At 38.7% G+C, this 10,194-nt stretch overlaps 1 protein-coding gene across 1 annotated transcript in view; it reads right to left on the bottom strand.

The window, feature by feature from the left end:
* Window positions 1-5,134, bottom strand: part of ELTD1 (EGF, latrophilin and seven transmembrane domain containing 1) — a 55,707-nt gene extending 50,573 nt beyond the window's left edge. Inside the window, exons 1-2 of the mRNA XM_010018165.1 lie at window positions 5,113-5,134; window positions 3,493-3,642 (exon numbers count right to left, since the gene is read on the bottom strand). Coding sequence (XP_010016467.1) covers window positions 3,493-3,642; window positions 5,113-5,134 — 172 coding nt within the window. The remainder of the gene's footprint in view (window positions 1-3,492; window positions 3,643-5,112) is intronic.
* Window positions 5,135-10,194: the final 5,060 nt, after the last annotated feature.

Below are 10,194 nucleotides of genomic sequence, written 5' to 3'. Positions count from 1 at the left end.
TTTCATTCCGGCACATACTCTTACTGAAGACAATGAGATTATGAGGAGGATTAGCTTATTGTTAGTCTGGCCAAAGTTTGCCTTTGTAAAGTCCAAAACATGACCTAATATAAAGTGGTTGAAATCTTGTGGGAAAGATTGTAAGAGGATAATTATTTTAAAAGCCATGACTTTGACACCAGGAAATTAAATTCATATCTATATGTCTTTATCTATACACAGCAAATCCAATAATCTTGAGCTCTCTACAGTCACTTAGCCAGCTGGCAAAGGGAGCAAAGTAAAAACTAACAAATCCCATTCCTAAGGTATGCTGACATCAGTGATTCATGATTCATCAATAATGGTGCTAGGAAATAAATGTAACAGGGCATTATTGCCTTTTGCAGCACGGTAAACTCAAGGGAAAATGTCTAAGTGTATCACATTGAAAGGACAGAGCTAGCAAAGAAATAACTTTTACAAGTATTTAAGAGGTGTTACAAGCAAGTGAAAGTAGAGAAACAAATGTAAACCTTTTAAAAACAGCAAGAACACCTATAAATAAAAGAGACAGTTTTCCAGCTACAAGCTTAAGAGGACTACACATGAAAATAGCATTTTTTTGTTCTTCAGCATTTTTACAAGGAGAATGAATTTAAATTGCTTGTTCCAGAATAAACCCTTGAAACAACTATTCTGGTTTAATGGTCTACCAGGATAAGCACAATAAGTTGGTTCTACGCTGTGCTAAATTACTAATGTTGTTGACAGTAATTATGATCCTCACAACTTATCTAAATCACTAAAAGGGCAAATACATAAACACAAAGTATCATATATACATTTTAGAAAATTACTGTATTAGCAAATAATTGACGATCTCTTTTGAAGGTGATTGGACCATCGTTGTAAAACCCTAAGATTATTAACTGAAGAAAGATGGGTAGCTATCCCTACAACAGCAGATACACCTCCCACTTTCGCTACACAGAACAAGAAGATATAGTACATCATTAAACAACTGAGGCTTTATAATTTTGTAGCTTTATACTATTTATGATAGAGTTTAGCCTATATTTCTAATCTTTTTTAGAACCTACTCAATTAAAATTCAGATTACTTGTTTATGCTATTAAAGGACGACTGCACAATATTAATAATGCACCATGTAACATGCTGCTCCAAACATTGCCTTTCTTTCAGGGGCAACAGCCACACAGTTCTGATACAAGCTTTGTTGCTTAGCTAGAGGGTAAGTGACTTTGGTGGTTGTTGAAGCATTTTACCAAAGAAAATGTTGTTCTCCTGACATAAGGCTTGCTTCAAACCATTGCTGCTTAACTGCAAAGAACCACAAATACATCTAGTAGCTGTTTTGCCTGGACTGACATCGCAAATTTTATTTTAAAGATTGAGTTTTCAAACATTTGGTATAATTCTTAATAAACAATTAATTGATTGACAAGATTTGCAAATGTATATTTCACTGTACTGAGTTTTCTTTACACGCTTTATAAAGGTTTTTATGAAGTTTGAACATAGATTTCCCTAAAAAATACAGGCAAAAGAGAATGTAAGAAAAGACACTATATGAGGATAAAGAATATGGAAGGTAAGATAAATCTATCCTCACACAAATGGATTTAATAGTGTCGTACTAGGTACATACATAATGGATGGATTTAAGAACCTCAGTGATGTCAGTGAAGAACAACAGGTATCTTTACTGTAAATATAATTCATGATTCATAATCAGAACTTTCTAGAAAATTACAGACAATGGAGAGCATACCACATCATGGTAGAAAAATAAATGCTGGTTTGATCCATTATAGGTAGCACTGCTAAAAATTGACTTGTTTTTCTTCTTTCTCTGCATTATTCACAAGCATAGGCCCTTGACTCTGCAAACATAATGTGCACTTAGCTTTCAAATCAACCAGCTTACTCATGGTAGTAAAACTGAATTAGTGCAAATACAATACTAGTGTAGTGAAGGCCATTTCTTCTTATTTCTTTCTGACCAGCTCGATAGACAAATAATGATTGACCTATATTCAGGGCAAGGTCAGCATTAAATTCAAGAAATATGTTTAGTGACTACATGACACGTGATGCAAAGAAGAAGCTCAGACAACAGTATTTGTTCAGACTTCAGAAGACAAGTCAAGGGAGAGTCATTGCTTTCTACAGCTACCTAATGGGAGGTCACGGGGGTTTAGAGAGGAGATGAAGCTAAACTATTATTTGAAATGCACAGTGGTAAGTGTATATGAGAGGCAAAAGTTACAAGCTACGACAAGAGAAACTGCAACTAGATACTGGAAGAAAGTTTTCAAAAATAGGGTTGTCATGACACTTAGTATACCTAGACTATCTATTCTAGTGTCTACCATGGCAGACATTAGAATGGGGGCCCAGGGAGGTGTGTAGTCTTTGTCCTTGGAGATACTCAAAATTCGTCTGAACAAGGCCCTGAGTAACCTTCTCTAAGTTGGACTCGCTCTGAGGGGGGAGCTGAACCAGATGACCTCCAGAGGTCTCTTCCAAACAAAATTATTCAATGAACTTACTTTTTTAAAATTCTTTACTTTTTATTATTTTAGCCAGCTTTATTTCTCTCTAAGCATTCCCAGTTTATAAAAGGGTAGGCAGCTTTCTTAGGAAAGACGTCTTTGCTTCCTAAATTTTCTTAAAACAAGCACACTTCCAAGTACACCATGGCAAATGAGCTATAAAAATCCAAACTACACGTGGACCGCTTACCTGTGCTTATACCAAACTGAAGTGTGTCTGTTACTGCTAAATTTTCCAAGATGTATGAACAAAAAACCTTATCAAAGAGATGGTTGATATTCATGACTACTTCTGAGGACACTGAGTATTGAGAAGCTTCATATGAATTCAGCCTGCTTGCAGCTGGGCATAGCTATCTAATAGTGGAAATAAGTACTAGAGCTACTCATAGTGGAGGACTACTCAAAAATGAAGGCAGGGAAAGTGTTCTTTTCTTCGGATGTAGTGGAAGAATTAACACTGCCCTCACATGCAGGCATGTCCCTGTGGCACAAATGCCTCCGCAGTCCTCTGGAGTAGCCCAGGAGCTGTGTTTTTGATCATGACCAGCTGCTGGGAAGAGTGATCTAGTGCTCGGTGTGTGTGTATGAGATGAGAGGGCTGTAAAGCGGCAGTCATGCCAACTCTATGCTTCAGAGGTCCTAAGTCACAAGGGAAATTGCTGAAGCTGAATCAGAGAAAATGCATCAGCATCTCTCATGGGAAAGGAAAGCTGGAAAACACATTATACTCAACTGAGAAGCACGGTATGCTACGTTAAAAAACTAGACTGAAAGTAAGTTGTAGAATTTTTCAGAAATAAAGTTTTTGGCTTTGAGAACATGTTAATGTAACCTGTTGTGACATAAGGTTTAATCCTTGAGCTAATGAGTTCTTGAGTAAGTTTTTCAAGCAATCGCATAACAAAAATGCATATAGGTAAAATGTGTTTACCGTAACAGAATGTTATGCCATTTCCTGTATATCCTTGGGAGCAATAGCAGCCTGTTGTCCCACCCTGAACTTCACACCTGGCATCTTTGTGGCATGTCATGTTGCAGCTTGCAGAAGTGTAGCCATAGTCCAGCAGACTGGAAATCAGAACTGGAACAAAGAAAAATCAGACTCATTTCTTTATCTAAAAACTTCACTCTGAGCTCTAAAACCTGATCTGGGCAAAAGGTATCCACAAAATTGGTATATTCCAGTAAACTTATCACAGACTCAGTATATCACAGGATGGGGCAAGGGCCACCAACTACAGGGACTTCTTTGGTAAAACTACCCAAGGGCTGGAAACAGCAGACACTGTAGATTAAGAGAGTGGGTATGTGCTCAACCAGTATAAAATTGGTAAACAACATCGAAGTTATTCAGTGATCTGGGGAAAACATTTGAAAACCTTTCAAAGCTCTCTAGTACTTTCCAGTAAAGCACAGACATTTATTTGTACTCTGAATTATGTATTGAGTGTAATCCAAGCTGCCCTACACATATCAAGTGAAAATACCAGAGTTCCCCTGATTGGAATTTCTACTTTTATAAGCACTTCCATACTTGTGTAGCTAACACATATGCATGGTCTGGGAGATTAAAATGACATGTCATAGGATTTACAGCATTATGACATTAGGGTTTAAAAACTTATCTAAACTATTTAAAGTTTATCTCTTAAAATACCGTTTCCAGAAGTTTTGTCTTCTTTTTTTCCATCCATAGGATGGGTATATCTACTTTCCCATTGTATGAATACATATAGTTTTCAACACAAAGAAAAAAGGAATCTCTCCCTTTAAGGAAACTGTTATAATCATACACACCCTGTAATAGGTTAAAAATGAGGCAGTTAACTCAGAAGAGAAAGTAAGTTTTTTAATTTGTACTTCACAAATTGTTAGTAGGACACAATGAAAGCTGCAGAACACAAAGACCCTTTTGGATGCAGTCTTGTTTTTCCCTACCCAAATATTATTCGGGATATATGCTAGCCTAGTGTTACAATTACAGGTTTCAGTGCTTCAGGAAATCTCACCGAGGCATTGTTTTCTTGGATGAATTAAAATTTCATGAAAAATTCAAAAGACTAAAAATTACACTTTTTTTTTTTTTTTACAATTATATATAACCCAAATTGGTTTAGTTATCACCAAGTTTCATCTTTTCCCTCTATTTTTGAGAGAGACCATTTTCCAGAGATTAAAACAGAAACCTGTGGGATTCTGTTGACATTTTACTGTTCATAACATGTGAAATCTAAAAATCTCCCAAGCAGACGGAGAGGGGGAAAAGGAAAAATAAACATACCACAAGCCCACAGAACCCCACAATGTTTCTGGTTTTTTTACAGAACAAAACCTACAGTGAGATAAAGACTGGTATTTGTGGGATTTGGTTTTGGAATGATCCTAACCATGCAATTACCGAATCTGGTAGCAGTCCTGATCAAAGCTAAGGGGACTTTGAGTCCCATGTACCCAGCAGCTTTCCACAATCTCCAACACATCCTTTCTCCTTGCCAGACCCCACTCCCTTCCCACCTACCACTTGCTCCCCAGTGAAGGAGATTTCACCTACCTAGGAATGGAAGCAGTTTCATTGGTGATGCTGTTGCTGTACAGTGCCTGGTTCAGAGCCCCTGTGTCACAGAAAAAACCTCCCTGCCTTAAAATGTATGAACATGTGCAAAATATGTACACATGCCTATCAGGAAAGCGACGTGCTGTTGCAGGCGCAGCCCTGACGCTGCCCTTTGTCTCAAGCTTCACGTTTCCAAAAGCTCCTGCGACTTACAGGCAGGACAGGAAGGGTCAGGAGGGGCTTAGGACCAAGTCTTCTGGCAAGTAGGGAAAAAATTGAGAAGGGAATAAATGAGAAAGTAAAAGAGAAGCAGAAGCCTGGGTCTTGCAAGGGCTATCAGAGAAGATTCAGGGCTGAGTGGGTTAGAGGAGCATGTGCCCAGGACAGTGCCTGGGGCAGAGGGAGGATGAAGCTGGAAGGGGTGAGCTGAAGCCTGCTGGCAGAAGGAGTAAGGGAGTAGCAGAAGAATGGTGGAGCAGATCAGGAAGGGTGAGGAAGAGGTGGAGGAGATTAGTAACTAGCTCAGGGTTTACAAACTTGGAGTTAACGGTCTACAAGCTTCCTTCCACCTTTTCCTGGTGAGCTGAATATATGTGAGCCCCAAGACCCTTTTTTTTTGTTGTTTTTTTCAAGACAGTCTTGGCTGACTGCAATTGTTCTTCCTACTGCTTTTTTAGGTTTTGAGATAGGTCCTTACTGCAGCCAAGCTATGTTGCTTTAAGGGTAATGGCCTTAAGGAGGGCGGTACAGGAAATCTACTGAACTCTGCTTTGTGAGGAAACAAAGACGTATAGGCAGGGAGGAAAGAGGCAGGAAGGCAATTGTATGGCCAGGAATCTCAGGAGCTGATGAAGCCAAAGTTTCTAGGAGTTTGTGGGACTGACACAGGGCATTGTGTAATAGGACATATTCAAGATAGCCAATTCGGTAAAGCATTTGGCATGTCTTGTGTTAAACGTGAGAGCAGTTCTATCCTCATTATAGCATCCCAATCGACGAGACTTAAGCATGCACTTACATTATGCATGGACACGGCAACATTTTCTCTAATCTTTTTATGGCTGATGTGCATACCATCATTACCCAGCTTCCTGGAGATGACGACTCACATACTGAAGCACTGTAAAACTGGAGCATTGATGTATGCCTGTCCTTATAGACGGAAGTCAAGCGACATGCACAAAAAGGTGTGCCGCTGGCTGAGTGGAGGATCTCTCTAAACTAAAGAAAATGGATGTGAGGCTATGGAATGTCAGCATGACAAAATATTTCATGTCTGACAAGAAAGTTCTGAGGTTGGAACTTTGGTAGGGAACTGACATGAAAGCATCAGCTTGCTCTTAAGAATTATCTGTGGATGTGGCAGCATTTTTTCCAAACTTGTTAAGAACTATTTACTCACCATCATTTTCCAGCTTCCTGCTGGCTAGAGTTCAATGAGTTAAACTCTACTCGGGCCAGGGTGGTTCGAGGCATGTAGAAATAGCACGTAGGTGTCTGGTTGGCACAAAATACTTCTGTAGCACCTTGGCAAAGAGAGAGGAAGCTCCAGTAACCGGATGTTAATTTTTATTGAACCACAGAATAATGAACAAAGGGTCCAGGTGTAGGAAGACTGTTTTTCTCTTGTTTGATTTTTTTGAGGGGGTAGGACTTAAAGGGGAAGAGAGGAAGGGACTAAGAGTCAGTTTGTTTTGTTAAGTTTTCCTGTAATCTGATGCACAGAGACTCAGAGGAACAGAAAATCAGATGGATTGAGGGGAGCTCTGATCTGCATGTCCTGTCCTTCATGCTGACACGTGCTATACTGAAAGCTTCGCTTTTCTGTACTAACTTACAGATCCTGCTGCTAAATTTCACCTAAATAAGGACTGGGCTTGGAAAGCCTATAATGCTGAAACTATGACTTACTGCCCTGTGTCTTTTTACTCCCCCAAATCAAGCTAAGATACATTTAACAAAAAAATTAGTGAAGAAAGCAAGAAGTTACAAGCTAACATCCAAGTCTTCAAAGCTTTAAATATATTTCCTAAAAGTCAGAGATGTACATTTCTATTTCATCTAGACATCAGCCTCCTGCAAGGGCTGTTCAGATAGACTGGCTAGACAGCAATTTCATGAATCACAGTGATAGTAAATTTATAGTAAAAACTTTAGTTCCTTTTCTGATTCAAGGTCTAAGGAGAAATTGTGGATGACTCAGAAAAAAGCATAATCTCACTATAAGGAGACAAATGCCTCCTTTCCTTTTTGCTAGAAAAGCACATGGTAACTTGCTTTTTAGTAGTCAATGGTCCAAACTTATCAAGAGAAATATGCAAATCACATCAGGATAGTTTCCATCTGGAATAGCATTGTTAAACTACTTACTCCACTCACAGGCATAGTGGACAACGTCAAAGGCAGTGCATAGGTCTAATTGGTAAATGGTTTACCGATTGTGAAGGAGGGAGCACATAAAGAAGAAAGATGTGGAAGAACAGAGCAAGGACAGAAGAAGGAAGGTTGGGTCAAGAAGAATTGGGTGATAAAAGGAGCTTCGATCAGATTTAGAAGGGAATAGGGAGACAGGGAAGAAGAGGGATTTAGGAATATCTTAATGAGATCTCAATACTGGGAGCAGTGGATTACTTTTGCATTAGACTACTTTAAAAACTGGCTAATGTGAGTGTCATTTAGAGGCTGAAGACAGCAAGGTCGCAGTAGGTATGGATGTGGAGAAGGATGGACTTGACAAATATTTTATGGGGAGAATGAAGAGGAAAGGGGAGATTTCTGAGACATTTTAGAGATAAAACCAGGAGGATTTACTGACAGTATCTATTGGCATACACGGATAAAGAGTTAAACAAGTGGAGATGAGCAGGTGAACACATAGGAAAGCAGACACTTTCAAATTTGTGCTGTCAAAATTTTCAGAGTACATTGAGAAAAAAATATTGAGGTGTCACAAAACTGAAGGATGCCTGTCTTTACAGGCAGGGAAAAGGGGCATGCACAAACATGCATATTCCTGGAAGACTAGAGAATAGTCTAAACCAAGTAAAAAGGGTGCAAGAATGAGGAATGTCAGTACTGCAGAATCCATCCCTGCTTGCCCCAAAATAAAGAAGCATTAAAACTAAATGGTTTGTGGAAACACTCCAAAAGAGAGCCTTTCCATTCTTCAACGTGAGAAGCAAAGCCTCAATCTGTACTTAAATGTGTTGTTCATTTTATAAATAGGCTCATTTATCTTTGCAAGACTGAGTTAGGAGGGCATGAATATACACAGGCTAACATGCTTGACTTCAAACCACACATTTTTGATTACTGATCTCTGTGATTACAGTATCTTAGTGTGCTGCAAGTGCAGAATTCTCAAGGTTGTTGGTAGGTTTTTTTTTGCTGCTGAACTGATAGGAAGACATCAGCCTGCTCTTAGAAATTACTGGATATTTTCCAAGCTTTGTATCATGAAGAAATGTATTTATTCACAGTGGCTTTAAAGGTAATTGGGATCCTGATTGTGCAGACAATGCTACAAAACTAACACCCGCAGCTGATGAGGGAGGGAAGTTAACACTTCCTAGAGCTCAGTCTTAGGTAGCTTTCAAAAGATAAATATAAAGCAACTGCTTTCGTTCCAGAAACTGCCTGTAGTACCAACAAAGGAGCAAAAACCGAACAGTGCTCATATTAGGCATGTTTCTTTTAAATTAACATAAGCATGACCTACTGTATTAAAGACATTTATTCCTTTGGTGTGATCAAAATTTGACTGCTAGCTGGATGTATGCCAAAGATTCTCACTACATTCGTAGTTTTATATTACACTGGGGAAAAACAAGTGTGGTCTATCAGGATATGTATTTCTTTCTCAAATTAGCAGGTAAGTATGCCGGTAGATACTTAGCAAGAGCCAAAAGATGTCATCTGATGGGAATCTTACAAATCTATCTGCCAGAGGTTGCAGACCCCACTTTCAGACCACTATGGATCATCCTGAGAGGGAATGGTGAGAGTGCGTATCAGACCGAGAGATTCTGAGTGCTCCAGGTAGGGTTGGTTCATAGATCTGCAGTCTCCTTGTCGTTGAGTACCACACATATTCAGCACCCTCAGACTCCAGTATCTAACCCCTCAACATTGTGCTCCAGCATAATCCACTTTGTATGTGCAGAACAGCCACATGCATGTGCATATACACAATTTATCTCTATCACATAAGCACATATATGTATCTGCTACTGAATTGGGCTGATACATATTTGATGTGAATAATAAAAAGATGATCATGACCTTTCCTTTCAGCCTTTGCTTTTTTTTTTGACAAATGACTGTTCACTTGAATCACCAGGTTTGCTGCCAAAAGGAAAATGGGATATAAAAGAGACTGAGGATGCAAAAATGCCTTGGATAAAGCTTTTTCTCAAATGCTTTCTGTTTTTTTAAAAAATATGAAATTCATTTATGGGTTTCATACCAAATACTATCACTTCAGGAATTTAGATGGTCTTTATACTACTTCATAAATATTTAATTTATCCTAGTCACTAGAGCAATTACAGCGTTGTTTTTTTCTAGTCAATAAAATCTGGATACAATTGAAAATGAACTTAAATGTCAGATCAAAATAATGAATTTACATGGTTGGTTAAAATTATTTTCAGATAAAAAATTCCAGGGAAAACATTTTCTGAACACAGACTAGTCTACCATAGAGCAGCCTACCTCAGAGGACTCTAGCTCAAAAGTATTGTTAGCATCTGTTTTATAACTGCCTCACCTCACCTTCCTGTCTGAGTGCTTCATGTATCCTTATCATTTTATGTGCAAACATCATATTCCATCTGAACATATGGGGCTGAGTATATCTCTTGGGATGATGCAACTCTAGGCAATTCTGAAGCAATAAACACACAAACATACATAAACATATGCATGTACACATCCTACTAAATCTGTGTAGCTGTATCCATCTGAAAGAAATTGCACATTTCAGTGCTCAGAGCCAGTTTCTTTCTGCTCTTTGCTTTACCTTGGATGAAGTCATGAAATGAGGGAATACAAAGTGAATGCAATGTTTCTGAAAGCCAG

The sequence above is a fragment of the Nestor notabilis genome, unplaced genomic scaffold (assembly GCF_000696875.1).
Source record: "Nestor notabilis isolate BGI_N333 unplaced genomic scaffold, ASM69687v1 scaffold10317, whole genome shotgun sequence".
In the NCBI taxonomy this organism is placed as follows: domain Eukaryota; kingdom Metazoa; phylum Chordata; class Aves; order Psittaciformes; family Psittacidae; genus Nestor; species Nestor notabilis.
This window is presented reverse-complemented; position numbering and strand designations above follow the sequence as displayed.